Below are 20,862 nucleotides of genomic sequence, written 5' to 3' on the forward strand. Positions count from 1 at the left end.
TGAGTGTGGAGGGGTATGACTGGACGGGTATGACTGTGGCTTACTTTAGGATAAATTCTCTTAACATAGAACAATAATTGCCACTTAACATTACAGCCATCTTATCAGTTGAGTTTGTAAACCACTCAATCATGCTGCCAGATCCACAACACAGCCGTCCGTCTTGTTAAATCAGCTGCCACAGATGTTCAAAAGTGCTCTAACGTCAAAGATGAGACACGTCACCTGTTGGCCATCTACTGCCGTCTCAAATGATTGGATAGATGAACACCACCTATTATTACATAATTTCAGATGGAGCCCATCTTTCCCTTCATTTGAAGACTAGGCAGTAGACAGCAAATAGATGGTGTGGGTCCTCTAGGATATAGGAATACTTTGGAAAGATTGAAAACATGTAAAAAATTAAGATTAAGGTACTGCATGTTATGATCAATGCAAAAGTATTTGGAAAGCTGTAACACACATCGCAACAATAAAAAAAAAGAAGGTTTAAGCTTTTTTTTTATTGATGAGATACTGTTTGAAAAGACTGTCAATGAAATAACACTGGCAGTTAAATCAGGGTAGATATTAACAGAACGTTTCATCAGAGCTCATTATACAAAATATAAAAACAAACAATCAATTACACTACCCATAATCGCCTGAACAAATAGATAAAGTCCCAAATAAAGATCTGAGGACAAATTCAGTCCAGTTCACCTAATCCGACTTAAAAAATAATAATAACACACAAGAAAGGCCAATCGGAGGATGATGTACAGATTCAATAAATACAAAAACTGGACAGACGCATTTCAATCAAACTACATTTGGTCAGTGGAATGAAAAGCTCTTTTGAGGCGAGAGGGACAAGGTCCTAGGGCAAACGTCCTTGACAGGATTTGTAGGCTGTATTTGTCAAAAGTCAAACCAAGTGCCCACTAATATTGTTCATCCAACAGTCCTGACTGGATGTCAGAAGAACCCAGTTTTAGCACTGCAACGTAGGCATGCCTGCAGAGTTCACGGCCTTGGAAGCTGCGGCCCAACGTTCCGTCCCGGTGGGGCAGACCATCTCACACGGCGGGGCTCTTGCCTGCTGGGGACAGCTGTTGTTGCTGTTGCTGCTGTAGGTAAGTTGGCCGTTTGACTCTGGGTTTTCGTCGTTTGGGCTTGCTCTTGGATTTTGTGAGTTGCACCACAAAAAAGGACAGCACAACCATGGCTCCCAGAAAGGCAAACATGGGGATGGTCTGGCCCACTTCCTGGTTGTATCGGCCAGGCATTATACCTGGGAAGGGGACATCAGGGTTACATAGATTCAGGGGGTAGCAGCACTGTTGCCAAAATGACTAGACTGAATGAAACACTGAACTTTGAAATATTAAAACAGTCGAAAGTGGAGATTTTCAAACTGACTCAGTGTATAGTAAATCTGACAGATTTGCAATTGAGCGAATATGACTATGCAATCACCTCCAGGGATGTCCCAAGCTCCACTCTCCCCAGGGGACAAAGGCCGGACCTGGGGCTTGTAGTTTCTGATGTTGGGTAGCACTACTTTGTCCATGTCAATAGACAGCAGCTTCTGGTGCTTCCAAAGGTTGCTGTGTAACAAGTAAAGCAATTGATGGCATTAGGCCACTTAATGTGGAGAAGCGGTGAATGCTATTGCATGTTAGATAGAAAAATAAGAGGAAAGGCCAATGAAAATAAAACAACAGAATAACAATTCTGGGATTGGGTAGATTATTTAAGAGATTTGAACACACCTGGGTGCTGTCTCATTAAGTGGCTGTGGTTTGGACCATGACAGGTGGGGGCAGGCAGGGAGTGGCCGGGGTTTAGGGTCTCCCAGATGAGCCTCCAATACCTTTGAGTAGCGATATAGATGATTGCCTGCCGAGGGGAGGAATGACAATATTAGCGAGTAAAGCTTAAAGTGCTGAGCTGAATATTCCAGAGTGATTGCTGCGGTTATAACACATTGGAAAAACTGAAAATTAAACTGGGATTAACAAATTGTCTTTAAATCATTTGAATTTATTGAGAAAGAAGATTGGCTAGTCGTGATTAACCCAACACAGAATGGTCAGATGTTTTGGTCAGATGTTTGATACATTTCTGGGTCCATGTGTTAAGCAATGAGATCAGAACCAGAAGACCAGTCCTCTCTCTTTAAAAATAACTAACTACAGGCCAAATCTCCCCTCCCTTTTCTAAATTCATTACATGCTAACACCAGCCAATTCAGGATCTGTCCAAAGCACCGGACATAATTATGCACATTCTGATTCAAACCCCTGGTTCATGAAGGATGTACGGTACAGTTGATGCAGACGCAGTCTGTCCATGAAAGATGATTCACTTTAATGTTTTAAAAAACAAAGGTAGATTTCATTTTATTAGCCCAGGACAGAGGGCAGCAAATGTACACTATTAATGGGACACCAGCATTAAAACAAATCAAGTGCGCAGGGCTGTATTGAAAAAAAAAATATATGGGACTCAGCTGCTGACTTAGATGTTATACTACGTTGTGTCCTGATTCCTGCACTCCTTCAGAAGGCTAGCCCGGTCATTTGTTTTGTTAAACCCTTAATCGAAAAACCTTTGAAAAGGCTCCACTTTTTCTTGTGGACTAAATGACCATAGATTAGAACCAAAATGTGGCATCAGCATGTAGCCGTAGACACATTGAAATGCCGGTTCTGATAGAAGATTTAGCCAGTGGAACAAAGTAAAGCGGTTAAAAAGTAATTATGATATATACAGCACACAGGCTGGCTTGTGTCTGTGGGTGGGTGGGTTGGTCTGGGATCTCAGGGGCATAAACGCAATGCAGTTTGGCACCCAGTATGTTGGCAGGTTCCGCAGGTACTTCCTAGTGCAGCGCGTTGCAGTCTCTATGGAAGCAGGCCAAACTTAATTGACAAGGGTAAATCATTGGACGGGCCAGATATAAATGCGTCATCAGCCAGATCTGGCCCACATGCCTTGTGACATATCTGCTCTAAATGTTATGAACACAGTATGAGTGTCCTGTCTCACCCTAAGGATGTTATAATCATAGTATCTGTGTCCCGTCTCCCCCGGTACACAGTGTAAGTGTCCTCACCTTCTAGCCTCTCTGGGAGGGGGTGGTCAGTGACAGTGGGAGGAGCCACCCTGCTCTTAGAGTGGGTGAGACTGGGAGGTGTCATGCTGTAGGAGGTGTACTGCAGGAGAGCATCCAGTAGCCAGAAACAGTCTACGGGTGGAAAACACAACGGTCAAAATCACAAACCAACTGATCACTGAAATTACAAACCAACTGATCACTGAAATTATTTTCTAAAACATGCTGTTACCTTTCTGCCTGTGACTGTCATCTATACAGTTTGAGTCTCCGTATAGGGCAATCCGACCTCCTCCTTCAGACGGTGTTTGGTACAGTCCCAGTATAGGAACGCCCTCCACAACAGCAGTCTCCTGCTTCAACACCTCCAGCCCTGAAAACAAGACAGGAGGCCGGATGCAATGGAGAGACGAGACGAGAGAGAGACTAGAATAGACAGAAACATCTGTAACCGTTGTAATACAGTACAGGCCAAAGGTTTGGACACACCTTCTCATTCAATGCGTGTTCTTTATTTTCTGGACTATTTACATTGTAGATTCTCACTCAAGGCATCAAAACTATGAATGAACACATATGGAATTATGTACTTAACAAAAAAGTGTGAAATAACTGAAAACAGGTCTTATATTTTAGATTCCTCAAAGTAACCAACCTTTGCTTTTTTGATAGCGCTGCAAACCCTTAGTGTTCTTTCAATGAGCTTCATGAGGTAGTCACCTGAAATGGTTTTCACTTCACAGGTGTGCCTTGTCAGGGTTAATCAGGGTGCAATTTTTTCCCTTATTAATGGGGTTGGGACCATCAGTCGTGTTGTGCAAAGGTCAGGTTGATACACAGCTGACAGTCCTATTGGACAACTGTTAGAATTCATATTATGGCAAGAACCAATCAGCTTAGTAAAGAGAAACGAGTGCCATCATTACTTTAACAAATGTCAGTCTGGAAAATTGCATAAACTTTGAATGTTTACCCAAGTGCAGTCGCAAAAACTATCAAGCACTACAACGAAACTGGCTCACATGAGGACCACCCCAGGAAAGGAAGACCAAGAGTCACCTCTGCTGCTGAGGATAAGTTCATCCGAGTCACCAGCCTCAGAAATCGCAGGTTAACAGCAGCTCAGATTAGAGACGAGCTGAATGCCACACAGAGTTCTAGCAGCACACACAGAACAACTGTTAAGAGGAGACTGCGCGAATCAGGCCTTCATGGTCAAGTAGCTGCTAGGAAACCACTGCTAAGGAGAGGCAACAAGCAGAAGAGATTTGTTTGGGCCAAGAAACACAAGGAATGGACATTAGACCAGTGGAAATCTGGGCTTTGGTCTGATGAGTCCAAATTTGAGATCTTTCGTTCCAACCGCCGTGTCTTTGTGCGACGCAGAAAAGGTGAACGGATGGATTCGACATGCCTGGTTCCCACCATGAAGCATGGAGGAGGAGGAGGTGGTGTGATGGTGTGGGGGTGCTTTGCTGGTGACACTGTTGGGGATTTATTCAAAATTGAAGGCATACTGAACCAGCATGGCTACCACAGCATTGTGCAGCGACATGCCATCCCATCCGGTTTGCGTTTAGTTGGACCATCATGTATTTTTCCAACAGGACAATGACCCCAAACACACCTCCAGGCTGTGTAAGGGCTATTTGACCAAGAAGAAGAGTGATGGAGTGCTGCGCCAGATGACCTGGCCTCCACAGTCACCGGACCTGAACACAATCTAGATGGTTTGGGGTGAGCTGGACCGCAGAGTGAAGGGCAAAAGGGCCAACAAGTGCTAAGCATCTCTGGGAACTCCTTCAAGACTGTTGGAAACCATTTCAGGTGACTACCTCTTTAAGCTCATAAAGAGAATGCCAAGAGTGTGCAAAGCAGTAATCAGAGCAAATGGTAGCTCCTTTGAAGAAACTAGAATATAAGACATGTTTTCAGTTATTTCAAACTTTTTTGTTAAGTACATAATTCCACATTTGTTCATTCCTAGTTTTGATGCCTTCAGTGAGAATCTACAATGTAAGTAGTCATGAAAATAAAGGAAACGCATTTAATGAGAAGGCGTGTCCAAACCTTTGGCCTGTACTGTACACTCACCTAAAGGATTATTAGGAACACCATACTAATACTGTGTTTGAACCCCTTTCGCCTTCAGAACTGCCTTAATTCTACTTGGCATTGATTCAACAAGGTGCTGAAAGCATTCTTTAGAAATGTTGGCCCATATTGATAGGATAGCATCTTGCAGTTGATGGAGATGTGTGGGATGCACATCCAGGGCACGAAGCTCCCATTCCACCAGTGAACTCATTGTCATGTTCAAGAAACCAATTCGAAATGATTCGAGCTTTGTGACATGGTGCATTATCCTGCTGGAAGTAGCCATCAGAGGATGGGTACATGGTGGTCATAAAGGGATGGACATGGTCAGAAACAATGCTCAGGTAGGCCGTAGCAACATTCTTCCAGTCTTCAACGGTCAAATTTTGGTGAGCTCGTGCAAATTGTAGCCTCTTTTTCCTATTTGTAGTGGAGATGAGTGGTACCCGGTGGGGTCTTCTGCTGTTGTATCTGCCTCAAGGTTGTGCGTGTTGTCCATTCTCCTCTGAACTCTAGCATCAACAAGGCATTTTCGCCCACAGGACTGCCGCTTACTGGATGTTTTTCCCTTTTCACACCATTCTTTGTAAACCCTAGAAATGGTTGTGCGTGAAAATCCCAGTAACTTAGCAGATTGTGAAATACTCAGACCGGCCCGTCTGGCACCAACAACCATGCCACGCTCAAAATAGCTTAAATCACCTTTCTTTCCATTCTGACATTCAGTTTGGAGTTCAGGAGATTGTCTTTACCAGGACCACACCCATAAATGCATTGAAGCAACTGCTATGTGATTGGTTGATTAGATAATTGCATTAATGAGAAATTGAACAGGTGTTCCTAATAATCCTTTAGGTGAGTGTATGTGTGTTGTGTTTCTGGGTATTTGCTGTACCTTGATCTTTCAGGGTCTTGGCAATCACAATACCATCTTCTGGAAACTTTGCAATACTGCAGCCTGATGCGTAGTACACTGAAGAGAAAGAGGGGTTTAAACATGACCCAAATGAACACACCATTAATCAGCTCATCTATCTCATTCATTCCTAAATGAACACCTAACATATCAGAAGATGAGGGAAACGGTGTGAAACGAGTGTGCGTGTGTTCTTACTGTCGTGGTCCGCCATGGTGAAGTCTCCCTCAAAAAGCCCATCACTAAATGCCATCCCCCATACGGAGATCAGGTCATTCAGAGCTGGTACGTTGGCGCCCCCTGTGTCCGGCATCCACCACTGCCTGAGGAGAGCATTCATACAACGTGAGGATAGGAAAGGCCAACGCTAAAACATTCTCCAGTGTCTCCTCAATCATTTAAATAAGGTCAACTTCAGCCCTGTTACACAGAATAATTAAATAGAATATATTATATTAGTCTACATGATATGGCCATTTATATGGTCCCCAAACCCTATCAATGCCCACAGAAATGCACCCGTTAGAGGGGAGGCCGGGGCAGCTGGAGTGAGTTACATTTCTTGCTCAAGGGTACAAAAACAGTAGGTGGCACCTAAAGTAATGATCACAGAAACCTCCTCATTGGCTGTTCACCCCCCATCAATAACGATCCCAGAAACCCTCCCATTGGCTGTCCAACCCCCATCAGTAATGATCCCAGAAACCCTCCCATTGCCTGTTCACCTCCCATCAGTGATGATTCCAGAAACCCTTCTATTGGCTGTTCTCCTCCCATCAGTAATGATTCCAGAAACCCTTCTATTGGCTGTTCACCTCCCATCAGTAATGATTCCAGAAACCCTTCTATTGGCTGTTCACCTCCCATCAGTAATGATTCCAGAAACCCTTCTATTGGCTGTTCACCTCCCATCAGTAATGATTCCAGAAACCCTCCTATTGGCTGTTCATCACCCATTCAGTAAGGAGAATGGCTACTGCCAAGCCTTATAGACCCAGGCTGCGTGGAGGCAATGTCCTACCTGCCCACTGATACATTGGAATAAGGAGCGATTTAGATAAGCTCCACAGTGGGGTTTCAATAGTTACCTGGTGTTTTCATCGTAGAATTTGACTTTCCTCATGACAGAGGTGTTGTACCAGTCACTGAAGACAATGAGAGACAGTCCCTTATCGATGTCCCTCCGCAGCTTGGTTATCTCCTCCGGAAAGTACTCTTCTTCACTGTCCACCATCATTAAAGTCCCTACACACACAGACATGTTAGCAGAGACCAACCACAGAAAAACATTAAGGACTGCAATGCATTCAGAAACTCCTATTCATGTAATCCTCTGGAGGACCCTGCTCTGAAATGTTCACTCACACTCAATAGACAAAGATCAAAAAGAAAGTATTCTCACCATATTGACTAGCATCAAAACAGGTGATAGGAGCCCCCAGGACCTCCACAAAATAACCCATACTCCTCAGGTGCTGGTACATGTCCCTGAAGTTTGTGTGAATGTGATCTCCGTTCCTTAAAAAGACCCGGACAGAACCAACACTCAGAAAACCTTGCCTGGCTCTTACATATCTTAGACCTTCAGCCGTTGTTCAAAAAGTTTGACTGAAACAGACAGCTCACCTGAAGCAGCTTTGAACTATACAACGACAGAAAGGCATAGAGTGGCCCCAGAACGACTCACCAGTCCAGCGGGTCATTCTTCATGCGCAGGTTGTCTCGAGGGAAGTAGCCTGGCGGGTAGCGCAGGTTGTGGTACTGGTCCCACAGAACCCTCTTACTACGAGGAGGAGTGGCCACTATCTTCACCTTCACTGGCAACTTAACTGTAGAGGTCATCTCCCCACCCACCTCCGACTGAGAAGAAAAACCATGAGGATCAGAACACTGACCTTTGACCCGGTCAGAAGAACAACCAGTCACACTATAATTATTCAAATACACCACGCATACAGACACTAAACAACTGATTTGTTATTGTCACCCCTCAACCACATCCTGCCCGGCGTAAAGTCCATTAGAAAAGCTCCCTGTGTTCATGCTCTCCGGTTCTAGTTCAGACTCCAGAAACAAATGGCTGTTACTCACGTCATTCCCAGAAGGCGAGGCCACCGTAACCATGACATGACCCTGGGCAACCCCCTCCCATGACGCTGCTTTCTTGGCGACAGAGATGGAGACGGCCAGGTAGCCGGCCCAGGGCCAGAGGACCGGTGAATAGGATACCGCCACGTCGATATGGTCTCCGTTCTGTGGTAGGTAGGGCTGCCAGATGGGCTGAAGGGCGTAAAAGGAGCGTGTTCACCACTGAGAGGACACCGCCATGAAAAACACAGCACATCAAAACGCCCATGCGGACGTGAGGTCTAAAATACCTTGTCGACAATCCTGCCAGTCACACCCATGCCGTTGAGGATGGTGACGTTGACAATGGTGGGCATGCCCCCGTAGTAGATGGGCTGGGAGCAGTAGGGCCACATGTAGGGACACTCCGTCAGGTCGATGTAGCTGGGACTGAGACTGAGGGTCCAATCACAACCGGTTATGAAACGGGATCACTGGGCATGGTCAGAACCATGTGAGTGATGAGTGGTTGTTCTACCTGGCCTGGGGCTTGTAGCTGTTGAGGATCTGGTAGGCTCTTATGAGGTCCAGTTTTCCGTGGCCCTGTTCAAACATGTTGACTCCAGGGAGCCTCCGCGCCGAAGCGATCAGAGCCTGCTTCATGCTGGCAGGATTCACCAGCTCTCTGTTCAGCACCGTGCTGTGGGAGGAATCCAACCAGATTAACCAGGCAACAGAAAACATGTCCCCCGTGAAGGATGCAACACTCAGTGTAAAGACAAACCTTAGCATTAGCAACGCTTAGCATATAAGTTCAACCACAGTGTGGTGATATAGCAAATTTCTTCTTAAATTGTAATATATTGAATACAAATCTGAATATCACCGTGTTTCTAACGCATTTTCAACTCAGGAAACCGTAGATTTAATACCAACACCTACATAACTTCTGTTACTCTTTTCCCAAGTGACAGTGAGATGACACAGCATGATTCTCATAACGTGATTAAAATGTAATTCCAGTTGATGGTTATGCTATCCATGTCTGTGCATAAAGGCATTACCACCACCTTGATCTACAGATGTCAATAATTGCTGCTGATATTTATCTTATCAAACCACTTGCTGAACAGACAACACACATACACAGACTGACAGTTGAAAATGCACATTAGATTGATTGGTCTCTTAGAGAAATGCAGTAAAAAGAGCATCTCCATCACTAAATGCAGCAGACCTACTTATCAATCCAATGCTTTCATGCTGCTAGTTCTATCTACCAGGCTGTGGCTAACTAGTAGCCTAATATTTACAGATGGCTGACATCTGTAGACAGAGTGTTTGTCTCCTGGAAGAGAGATAAGGGCATGAGGGAGGAAGGTAGGTGCAACAGGATGAGGGAAGTTAAGACAGACAGGAAGGGGGGTGGAGACAAAACAAGCCTCAACAGACATAGTCATTAGTTATGTAAACACAACGCCTCCTCATGCATCATGGGAACTGGGACCTTGGGCTTCATAAGCGGTCTCAGGCAGCAAAGCTGGACCGAATAACGTTTTTAGTGTTTTGAATATGTGACTAACTGCCAGTAAAGGTGGTGGGGGACAGATCTCACCTGACCAGTAGGGTCACAGCTCCAGCCACTACAGGTGACGCTACGCTGGTTCCTGAGAGAGAACGACAGCCCTCTTTCATACCGGAGCCTCTCACCCCAGAGCCATAGGTCACAATGTCTGGCTTTACTCGGCCATATCCACCCGGCAGCTCCTGGAACAGCAGGCAGAGAATCATGGGAAATAGTGTCGGTACAGAAAGACTGAGAGACACAGGCTATGAAGCGTCATAATGCTGCGTCCCATTCTGAACGCAGAGCACATTACACTCCGCTAGGACAGTGTTTTCGAAAGGCTGAATGGCAGAGACAGCGGAGGAGTATGGATCCACTGAGCCAGACCTGTGATAAGTAGTCTGGGACAGATAGGTTGGGGAACATGGATCCACTGAGCCAGACCTGTGATAAGTAGTCTGGGACAGATAGGTTGGGGAACATGGATCCACTGAGCCAGACCTGTGATAAGTAGTCTGGGACAGATAGGTTGGGGAACATGGATCCACTGAGCCAGACCTGTGATAAGTAGTCTGGGACAGATAGGTTGGGGAACATGGATCCACGGAGCCAGACCTGTGATAAGTAGTCTGGGACAGATAGGTTGGGGAACATGGATCCACTGAGCCAGACCTGTGATAAGTAGTCTGGGACAGATAGGTTGGGGAACATGGATCCACTGAGCCAGACCTGTGATAAGTAGTCTGGGACAGATAGGTTGGGGAACATGGATCCACTGAGCCAGACCTGTGATAAGTAGTCTGGGACAGATAGGTTGGGGAACATGGATCCACTGAGCCAGACCTGTGATAAGTAGTCTGGGACAGATAGGTTGGGGAACATGGATCCACTGAGCCAGACCTGTGATAAGTAGTCTGGGACAGATAGGTTGGGGAACATGGATCCACTGAGCCAGACCTGTGATAAGTAGTCTGGGACAGATAGGTTGGGGAACATGGATCCACTGAGCCAGACCTGTGATAAGTTGTCTGGGACAGATAGGTTGGGGAACATGGATCCACGGAGCCAGACCTGTGATAAGGGTGTAAACTCTGGGTTTGTGCGGGAGGGTTGAGTGTGAGACATACCCAAGTAGTCATCCCCCGGGAGGAGAACCTGGCAATGTTGTCCTCAAAGTCGATGCCACCGACACCAATCACATCCATCTGGTCAGCGGGGTTGTTTAGGGTGCTAGGATACACATGGATTCATCCAGTGATTATTTCACAAAGATTTTGATCCCAGTTTTCTTTTAAACAAACATAATGGAGGAATCAATAGTGGCCCCCTCAGTGTCAGAACATACCCATACAGTGGTCCGTCGTTCCCAATGGCAGAGACCATGATCACTCTATTGGCTGTCAGCTCCCAAACCTGGAACACCAACATACACCATCATCAGCCCAAACTCAGGGTGGGATGCACTTCTAAAACAGCCTTCCAGTCTGAATGCCTTCGGGATTACTAGTCACCTTGTCTACAAAGGGGTGGTCCATGAAGTCAGGGCCGCCAATGCTGAGGTTTAAGACATCAATCTTCTTCAGAATGGCATAGTTAAAGGCATCCAGGAACCAGGAGGTGTAGGACACCTGATTGTTGGTGAACACTCTGAAGATGTGAAGCTCAGAGTCTGGGGCAAAGCCCTGACACTCTCTCATGCTGGCAATGACCCCAGCAACAAAGGTACCATGACCCAGCCCTGGAGGGAAAGGAGACCAAACATATTGATGCATATCTGACCACATCACTGAAGCACAATTAGGGGATACGGGTTTACTTAGCAACAAGTGATATTACCGTCATCAAGTGTCTTTTCATTGGTCCAGTTGGTTCTCTCCTTCACGTTTTTAAAATGTGGATGTTTCTCACTGAGTCCGGTGTCAAACACAGCCACCTTCACCCCAGAACCTACTCACAAAGAAAACAAATTTGTATATAATTTCCCCACAAACAGCCAAACACAGCGCCCTCTGCTGTCTGAAGGTCCTCACCGGTGTGTCCCATTTGCCAGAGAACATCAGCCTGCAGTATCTGGGCCACGTGTCGGGGGATGGCCCTCAGTAGCCTCCGGCTGGAGTGGCGCCCGGTGGCGTGCCAGAAGCCAGAGGCCAGGGACAGACTGGTCCGTCGCAGAGGCCGCGAGGACTGCCAGGACTGCCACTTCTGGGTCCATCGGGTGTGGTTGCTCCAGGGCACCCCGGGGTCCGGTGCTGAGAGGCAAACACAGTCAGAACACAGAAGGCCATGAGGGCAACACATTCTCATCCCCACAACACACTGGGATGAGATATATCTATTCCGCATTCAGGGAAGCAATCTTGTCCTTTTCAAGGAATAACATACAGAATACCAAAAGGCCTAACATACATTCTGATGTTGTCTAGGTTTCTGAGATTTCTATACAGAACACACAAGCTTGCTGACCTTAATTATGTTCAAACTGACTAAGCACTCAAGAGAAAACAGAACACATCAACAATCACAGACAAGAGTGTGAGATGGGTGTGGGCCATCAACAAGCATCACTGATGTGATTATGTGAAATGGTCCAACTGAAGTAAGTCAGACCTTTCTCACTAATGCTGGGACAAGGAGAGATGCTGATGGCTTTTCTATAAAATGTCAGCATATTACACATGGATACTTAATTAAAGTAATGATGATTCCATTGCTGCCTAATCATAATCATTACCACCTCTAAATGGGTCCGGCAGGTCAATCTGTGGAGTTCATTGCGGTCTGATTAATGTTGTTGGAATAAAAGCTTAAACACACATCGCACAAGGACAGCAGTGGGATTTGGAGTGCACTCCCCTTCCTTCAAGTTCATTTTCAATGTCCTCTTTAAATTAAAACATGATGAAATTGGTAGCAGTGATCTGTACTGCTGTTGGTTTACACTGCCACATGGTGGTGAACAGCCGCTAAACAGGAGATGCAGACCATGTAGTGGAGGAGGGGTGGAGGATCTATGGGGTGGAGGAGGGGTGGAGGATCTATGGGGTGGAGGATCTATGGGGTGGAGGATCTATGGGGTGGAGGATCTATGGGGTGGAGGAGGGGTGGAGGATCTATCAGGTGGAGGAGGGGTGGAGGAGCAATGGGGGTGGAGGAGGTTTTCAATGTGCCCAGACACACAACTCTTTCATCCCATCCTAGGTCCTGAAAGGAGTTCCAAACAACCACCAGGCACAAACAGCTCTGCTTTCTGCTAGCCCCCACCTGGAATAATACAGCGGGTTGGTAGGTCTGGCATGACATCTAACATGTCTTAACGCAACACAGAACAGAACAAACTGCCTGGAGCACTGGAACAAAAGCCCACTGACCTAACTAAAGAGTCTGTTATCGCTACATCATCTATATTTATCTGACTACAAGTTAACCTGGCCTTAACGTAGCCGCTACAAATCAACAATGGGGTTCTGTGAAGTTTCACTCCTTGTTCTGTAATGAGCAATATTCGGATTTCACACACGTATTAATACACCAACAAAACCCAAAAAAAAGATTTGGCAAGTGCCAAACATTTAATATAACGGGCACAAACGGAGACTCACGGTCAGGTGTATACTTGAGTGTGCGGAACACCTTGCGCTGTGGAGTGACTCGCTTGATGTACGGATGGTCCTCCAGGGTCAGCAAGCTGTGACGAGGGGCCTGGCGGATCTGCACCACCTCAAAGTCACTGGGGAAGTCGCTGGCTGGGTTCTCCCGGGGCACGATGCGCCAGTCCACGGCCTCGGAGTTCTTCAGAGCGCTGCTGATAAAGTGGCTGCGTGCCTTGGCTGTGAAGTAGCCATTAAACGCCACAATGTACTCTGGAAAAGGAGGGGATAGGATTATTAGCTCCACGGCAGCCCTGCTTTCTAGCTGTGGGGCATAGCATTTGGAAGGTTGAATGTGACATTAAAAGGTAAAGCTGTAATTGCTTAATTGATGTTAGTTGCCCATGAAGCCCAGGGTTTGATTTTACAGTCAACGCAATACTGTCTTTGTCTCTAGAAGACGAATCTACCAAGTGAATACTGTGGGTTGGTAGTGATACCCTTCAGTTCTGCATTTCCCTGGGATTACAAGACAACAGTAAAGCATTGTACTAACAGTGAATCTGCTACCACTTCATGGGACTAGGGAACAAGAACTTTCACTTAGCCAAATGAGTGCACAATTGCACACACCCGCAGAGCATAGTGCTTGAATGAGAAAACAATTAGACACGGACCATGTGGCAGACATTTAGTAGAAATTACATCACAATAAGTAACCTACACACTATACTAGAGAAAACTTAGATTTGAGCCATGTCATATGTAACTGGCTTTATAATCTTTTTCAAAAACTACGAGGAAGTGCTTTTTTTTCAGTGCCTGCACAGTTTAGCAATGGCCAGACCAGGCATTTTGTTTAGATAAAAAATAAAGTCTGCCTCTCCAAATCAAAGCATTTTAACTTGTTCTGCTTCACTATGCACTGATCTCTAGGTCAGTAGGAATACAGAGAAACATGGCTATGGTACAAAGGGCATCTTCATAAACGGGCCAATAATAAGAGGACTAAAAATATCATGTAATATTCTGCCATGGTGCCCTGACACTACAAGGAAGGCATTTTGTCTGGGGGCCTGGGCAACAACCAACGTGTACTCTCCATCATACAGTTGATCCAAAGCTCAGCACTTCTCTACAGGATTAATGTGGGAACCTCCTGTCAGGCAGAATAGTACAGAGCATCTTGACAGCAACCACCATGTCAGGCTAAAGTTATGTTAGCCTTGCCACCAATGACTGACCACTCAACAAACACCATCAAACCAAAATTAAAAGGTCAGAATAGCTCCCAAAAATCAACTCATAAATAATCATATATTGACCAGACCAGGTGCTGTTAGGGTGTGTAGTATGGACTTAGGACCTTCTCTGCCACTTCATATTGATAGTGGCACCAAGGCAGCCCTTAGAATTAACACTCAGCCGTGGTGTTCCAGGGTGAGCTGAAGTTAGATAGCTTACCATGTTCCACTATTTTGGTGGAGAATTCCAGTTTCACAGTGAGACTTGAGCAGTTAGAACTGATGGTCTCATCAGTGTTGGAGGACTCAGCCTCATATCCGCCCTCTGACCCCACCAGAGGCAAGCCGCCACATAGCAGGGCCACTAGTGCTGGCAGCCATATAGGCATGGTCCAAGAAGTCCTTTTCAGTCCCCCACCCATCAAAAATAGTATTTATCTTTCCAAGCCCAGAGCAGGCCTAACAACCAGGAGATATTGGTGAACATAAGACAGAAAAAGAACAGTTATGTTAATCATCAACAGAGCAGTTCATGTCCGGTGGTCGAAGATGCCCTCATTTCATGTGGCTGGAGCTTTTTTTCATTTCTTTCTGCGTTTTCTCTCCATCTTTGTAGTCAGTTGTGTTGATCAGTCCTTCAGCCAGGCAACAATGAATGGATCCATTTGCACACACTGAAGAGGCCCACGCGACCAATGAAGATGGGGATTGTTAGGCTAAGAATTCCTCCACAGATCTCTTCCAGAAATACCTGGAACACAAAAAAACACATTTTGATTTTAACAAGACACAATCAAGTCACACATGCAAGCAAGCAAGTTTATTTATATAGCACAATTCATTCATAGAAGCAATTCAATGTGCTTTACAAAGAAAGAAAATATATAAAAATACAATAACAAAAACAAATACTCAAATGAAAACATCAAAACAACATCATCATAAGAAAATAGAAATACAATAAAAACATAGGAAGTTATAAAAGTTTCAAGGCTAAACAGTGTGGTTAAGTTTAAGTGCTCTGTCATAGGCGCGTGAAAACAAGTGTTTTTAACCTGGATTTCAAAATGTATACATTTGTGGCATGTCTAAGATCTTCTGGTAGTTTATTCCAGTTGTGTGCAGCATAAGTGCTAAACGCAGCTTCGCCATGTTTAGTTTGGACTCAGGGCTCTACTAGCTGACCTGTGTTCATGGATCTAAGAGCCCTTGCTCGGTTTATATTCTTCAAACATATCAGAAATGTATTCAGGGCCTAAACCATTCAGTGATTTATAAACAAAAATCATCACTGAAACTGACTGGAAGCCAGTGCAAAGATTTAAGAACCGGAGTGAGGTGTTCGGTTCTCTTGGTCCTGGTTAACATTCTAGCAGCAGCATTCAGAATGAGCTGCAGCTTTTTTACAGCCTTTTTGGGTAGTCCATTTAAGATGCTATTACAGTAGTCAACCCTACTAGAGATTAAAGCATGAATGAGCTTCTCTTGGTCTTTTTGGGACACCAAGCCCTTGATTCTAGCTATATTTTAACTTGATAGAACGCTGTTTGGGTGACTGCTTTGATATGACTGTTAAATGTGAGATCGGATTCTATCAAAACACCAAGATTACACACTTGGTCCCTGGTTTTTAGAGCCTGAGAATCCAGCTCTTTACTAATACTACATAAAGAGCGCCTGGAATTGGAATGGTTGCCAAACACAATAATCTCTGTTTTATCTTGGTTTAATTGTAGACTATTTTGGTTCATCCAGAGTCTATTGAGCTGCTGTCATACGGTTCCAGAGCCATATACAGCTCCGGAAAAGGTTAAGAGACCACTGCACCTTTTTCTTTCCTTTCCAAAAAAGTCAAAAAGGAAGGTTTTTAAGTGAGGAACAGAAGGGTAAAAATTAAAAGACCACTGCATATTGAACGCTTCTAATCCTCACTCAAAACCTTCCTTTTCAACTTTTTTGGAAAGGAAAGAAAAGAAAAGGTGCAGTGGGCTCTTAATTTTTTTGCATCATCGGCATAGCTATGGTAGTTAATGTTCTTGTTCTGTAGAATTTGGCCCAGAGGTAGCATATAGAGATTGAACAGAAGCAGACCGAGAACCGATCCCTGGGGAACTCTGCATGTCATAACTACCCTATCAGATTCATGATTACCGATGGTGACAAAGTAACTCCGGCCATCTAGATAAGATTTGAACCAATAAAGGACTGTCCGGGAGAGTCCTACCCAATTCCCAACCACATACAGGCTTTGGCGACTATACGGTTTCCAAATCATCGTATGCTCATCATATCCTCCGATTAACATTTGCCTACAATGAAATGTCAAAATTGCTTTAAAAGGCAAAACCCTAAACATGGCAGTGAAAGACATCAACGCATTTATATAGCTGCGGGATGAGAAACGTCTTCAATAAAATCTGGAGGAATGCCAAAACATGCAAATTCAGGCACAAAGGCACAAAATATAATCTGTTGATGTGCACTTCAGCATGTCACTATACTGTGACAGCTCAAATAGTCTGAGTTGCCATGACAGGAATGTCAGCCAAATGACCAACAGCAAATATTAAATGTAAATCCTGAGAGATCTCATGAAAGAAAGAACCAGTGGGCAAGAATACAAAAAAACACTAAGGGACACCTGTATGTAAACAAATTGTCGGCTCCAGCTGGAAATCTGTCTACTGGTTGTAAAATAGTGTTAGACCCAGACTAGAGCCACTTGTGTCATGAGAAAACGACACCAATACTCTGGCAATCACAGCAGCTCCAGGAACCAATAAACTGGGACAATAATCATGTTTTAAAAACATGACTTTGGGCTGGTTCTACAGATTACGTCAAGGCCTGAAGAAAATAAAATTCAAGCTTATATGTTCCTGTTACTGTGTTGTGCCATCATTTAAAAGACGTCATGGTGTTTAACACAATCACCAGATGCAAAAGATTGTGCCCCCCCAATATTGTGTTGCATAATGTCCTCTAAATTAAACAAGTATCAAAATTGCCATTTTGTCACTCCAATTCAATTCAATATATATGAAGTCTGTTCTGGAGATCTGATAACATTCAGCGGCAAAGAAATGTAAAAACATCAGACACAGGCAAATACTTCTTTACAGCACTGTAATCAGGTTATTGTCCCCTCAAACTCAACTGCAGACCTTGGGGCCAGTTCCACTCAATTTTTTCATTGCAACCCTCTAATCAGGGACTTATTTAGACCTGGGACACCAGGTGGGTGCATTTAATGATGAGGTATAACAGAAAACCAGCAGGCTCTGGAAGTAAGGGGTATTCATGGATTTGAATACCTCTGTCACCAGTCAACTCATTGCATTCAAAAGTTACTTCAACTTTAACCAGTGAATGTTTGCAAGGGTTAGCTGAGCTAACTATTCTGCCTATCAGTCTTCAATCAAGTTAGCATGTGACACACCATGCACATAAAAAGATACATTTTTAAGTTTTATGCAGTAGGTTGATAACAATACACCCAACAGATGATGTAAAAGACACTTCAAACAACAGTCTCAGCTAATAAGAAAATAGTCAAGGCATTTCATTTTCAAGAATGAACAAGGCCATTTTATGGCTAATTTAAATGGGTGCCAATGACAGCACTTTAGAAATCTGTATCGCAGTAGAAGGGCATGGCCACTGTAAAAATGTGGATACATTGTGAAGAGATGTGCAACCCATTATTACGTTCTCTTATTCAACGGCTTGCAGCCAATACGCATTTAGGATTTGACCAGAATAATTATGCAACAAAGCATGGTCTGCAGAGTGCCTTACACAGCACTTAGCTGTGGTATATTGACTATATGCCACAAACCCCCAGATTCCTTATTGCTATTATTAAACTGCCAATGCAGTTTGAGCAGTAAAAAGTGATGTTATGTCATACCCATGAAATATGATGTTATATACCATACCAGGACAATCAACCAATCAGCATTAAAACCATCCTGTTTACAATTAAGCTGTAATGCACAAGAGGGTGTGGTACATGGAAAATACACCACAGTTAAGAGCTTTTCTTAGGAATTACACAATACATAGCTGTGGTATATTGGCAATATATCACAAACCAAGATGCCTTACTGGTATTTCTAAAATGTACATCGCCAATACAAAAGCTTTAAAACTATAGCCATTCAGGATTCGTAACAACTGGTTTATAAAACATAATATGGGTACATAACGGAAAAAATATATGATAGTGTAATATATTCCACAGTACGGATGGGTGATATTAACAAAAATCACTATAATGATAAGTGGACCCAGATACTTTGATAACAATATATATCGTTATTGAGGTCCTTCTTAATGTTAATTACACTAATTTAGTTAGCAGAATTCTTAAATTCACTGGAATTATACTCAGCCTTTAACACATTTATTGTGATATATACTGCTATCGAGGTAATTAGATCCACTTATCCCAATACTCTGTTGATATCACCCAGCCCTAGTCCAGACACACCCCTAGAACATTTACAGTATTAGCAAATTCAATACATTCATTTAACCTTTTTTATTCTATTTTCCTATCTTAACCATGTGAAAAACTTAACGGTCTTTGCCATACAAAAAATACATGTGCATTGATGTTTGAATGTACTCGTGTTCAACTGAGAAAAGGACAAAAAGGAGAATGTCGTAGAACGTCTCAATCGCCATAGCCTTGCAGTGTATTTCTTTAGGCTGTATAAGTCACTGAGATTGTTTGTGGAATGTAATCATAAAATATTTTATATATATATATACACATTCACACACACACACACACACACACACACACACACACACACACACACACACATTAACATCTGTACATGTGTGTATGTTTACAAAGAAAATCCCAAATTTGACACTATTATAACACCAGCAGCGTCAAAGTTTAGATGTCAATGCGGCCTGTATCTGGACAGTTCCACATGCTGACTATTTTGATCCAAAAGTTGATGTAATATATGCCATGTGTTTTATCTTAGTAAAAGTCAGCTCAAGTTAGTTAGCTGGTAAGCTTGATACATATCAAAACATCTACAGTGTACAGTACTCAGCAACGTGAACTACTGGAACTACTATACTGACTGCACTGTAGCTAGCTAAAACACTCGAGTTTTAATAACAAAACACGATAATCCCAGAGCGATACAGCTAACAGCAGCTCCCAGATGTTGATATACTTGACTGTACAGACACGATTTACTAGAGTTAGCTCAAAGGCTATGTGTTACAGTACTGTAGTTATCAGTATTCCTGTCTGGTTCGCAAGAATTAGCTAACTATAAGTAATTACAGTCAGTGTCTATTTCGGTGTTAGCAATATCCTTTTGACCGACAGGACTTGTATAAAAAATCCAGCTGGCTAACGTCACAAGCCTAGCCTATTCAGCTACTGTACGCAAGTTAGCTAACCTAAAAATGTACACACATGCGTTGTTACCAAGTATATTGGTAGCTTTCAGTAGCTATATTTTTAGCTGTCTGACAGATATAGCTACTGTACTCACCTTTGACTTGCCAATCGCTTGAAGCAACCCTAAATAATATACTTTAATATAATATGTTATGGGGTTGAACCTGCTAGCTACTGTAGTAAGGTAACTTAGCTAGCTAAGGTAGCTAGCTAGCTTGGGCTCAAACAAAAGCAACTACGTTAACTTCACAGCCGCAAAACACTGACGTTCGTTCAGTTCAGATGGTTTTAACCATAATCTACACTCAGCAACAACAGAGTGAGATGGAGACGCTACGTAAGGCTACGTTCTTCGTAAAATCAGTTCCATAGAGATGGATAGACGTCTGGATTTCGATGTAAAGCGTGTATGCATGAGCAACGCCATTGAGTACATCGACCGCTTGAAGTAATCAACTGGGTGGGCCTTCCAAGGTGTAAGGAAGACAACACCACTTCAACCGGGTCATAAGTAAGACCAAATTATAATTGACTACTTGGCATGTGGCCTCAATGGTGCTGCCCATGCTCTAATTAGAGATATTGTATTTAATGGGCAGATTCGATTAGGCTGGGCCACCAGTGCACTGGTCTATGGCCTGCATTAGAAGCACCAATCATTTTGGACAGGGGGAGGACAGGCAGAGCTTCTCACAGGGAGTGCTTATCATTCTCCTCTGTTCAGAATCGAATGAAGTGTGTCTAATCAAAGAACTGTCTCAATAACCGCCCATGACGTTCCGAAATCATTCTTGACTCAAGCAATGTGCATTGACAATTTCCCAAATCATTTTTGGGGGTACTAACA

General features: G+C 43.8%; 1 protein-coding gene across 1 annotated transcript; it reads right to left on the reverse strand.

The window, feature by feature from the left end:
- Nucleotides 1–486: 486 nt before the first annotated feature.
- On the reverse strand, nucleotides 487–20,424 carry mbtps1 (membrane-bound transcription factor peptidase, site 1). The gene is made up of 22 exons (XM_010883892.5): nucleotides 20,110–20,424; nucleotides 14,802–15,332; nucleotides 13,350–13,610; nucleotides 11,781–11,999; nucleotides 11,587–11,697; nucleotides 11,262–11,488; nucleotides 11,096–11,163; nucleotides 10,878–10,980; nucleotides 9,799–9,950; nucleotides 8,722–8,883; nucleotides 8,495–8,639; nucleotides 8,208–8,396; nucleotides 7,804–7,976; nucleotides 7,519–7,634; nucleotides 7,205–7,361; nucleotides 6,315–6,439; nucleotides 6,096–6,173; nucleotides 3,336–3,476; nucleotides 3,104–3,235; nucleotides 1,758–1,884; nucleotides 1,462–1,592; nucleotides 487–1,276 (listed from the first exon to the last, which is right to left on the reverse strand). The coding sequence occupies exons 2-22, from the start codon at nucleotides 15,001–15,003 to the stop codon at nucleotides 1,062–1,064; spliced, it is 3,234 nt and encodes a 1,077-aa protein (XP_010882194.1). The 5' UTR covers nucleotides 15,004–15,332; nucleotides 20,110–20,424; the 3' UTR covers nucleotides 487–1,061.
- Nucleotides 20,425–20,862: the final 438 nt, after the last annotated feature.

This window comes from Esox lucius, chromosome 19, assembly GCF_011004845.1.
Source record: "Esox lucius isolate fEsoLuc1 chromosome 19, fEsoLuc1.pri, whole genome shotgun sequence".
Lineage (NCBI taxonomy): Eukaryota > Metazoa > Chordata > Actinopteri > Esociformes > Esocidae > Esox > Esox lucius.

What these genes read in the sequence shown, in the direction of transcription:
- mbtps1 (XM_010883892.5), bottom strand. Translation starts at nt 15,003, where the DNA reads ATGGGTGGGGGACTGAAAAGGACTTCTTGGACCATGCCTATATGGCTG. An exon ending in CTGGCAAATGGGACACACCG is followed by an intron (nt 11,698 to 11,780) that starts GTGAGGACCTTC and finishes CTTTGTGAGTAG; the next exon opens with GTTCTGGGGTGAAGGTGGCT. An exon ending in AGCTACAAGCCCCAGGCCAG is followed by an intron (nt 8,640 to 8,721) that starts GTAGAACAACCA and finishes TTGGACCCTCAG; the next exon opens with TCTCAGTCCCAGCTACATCG.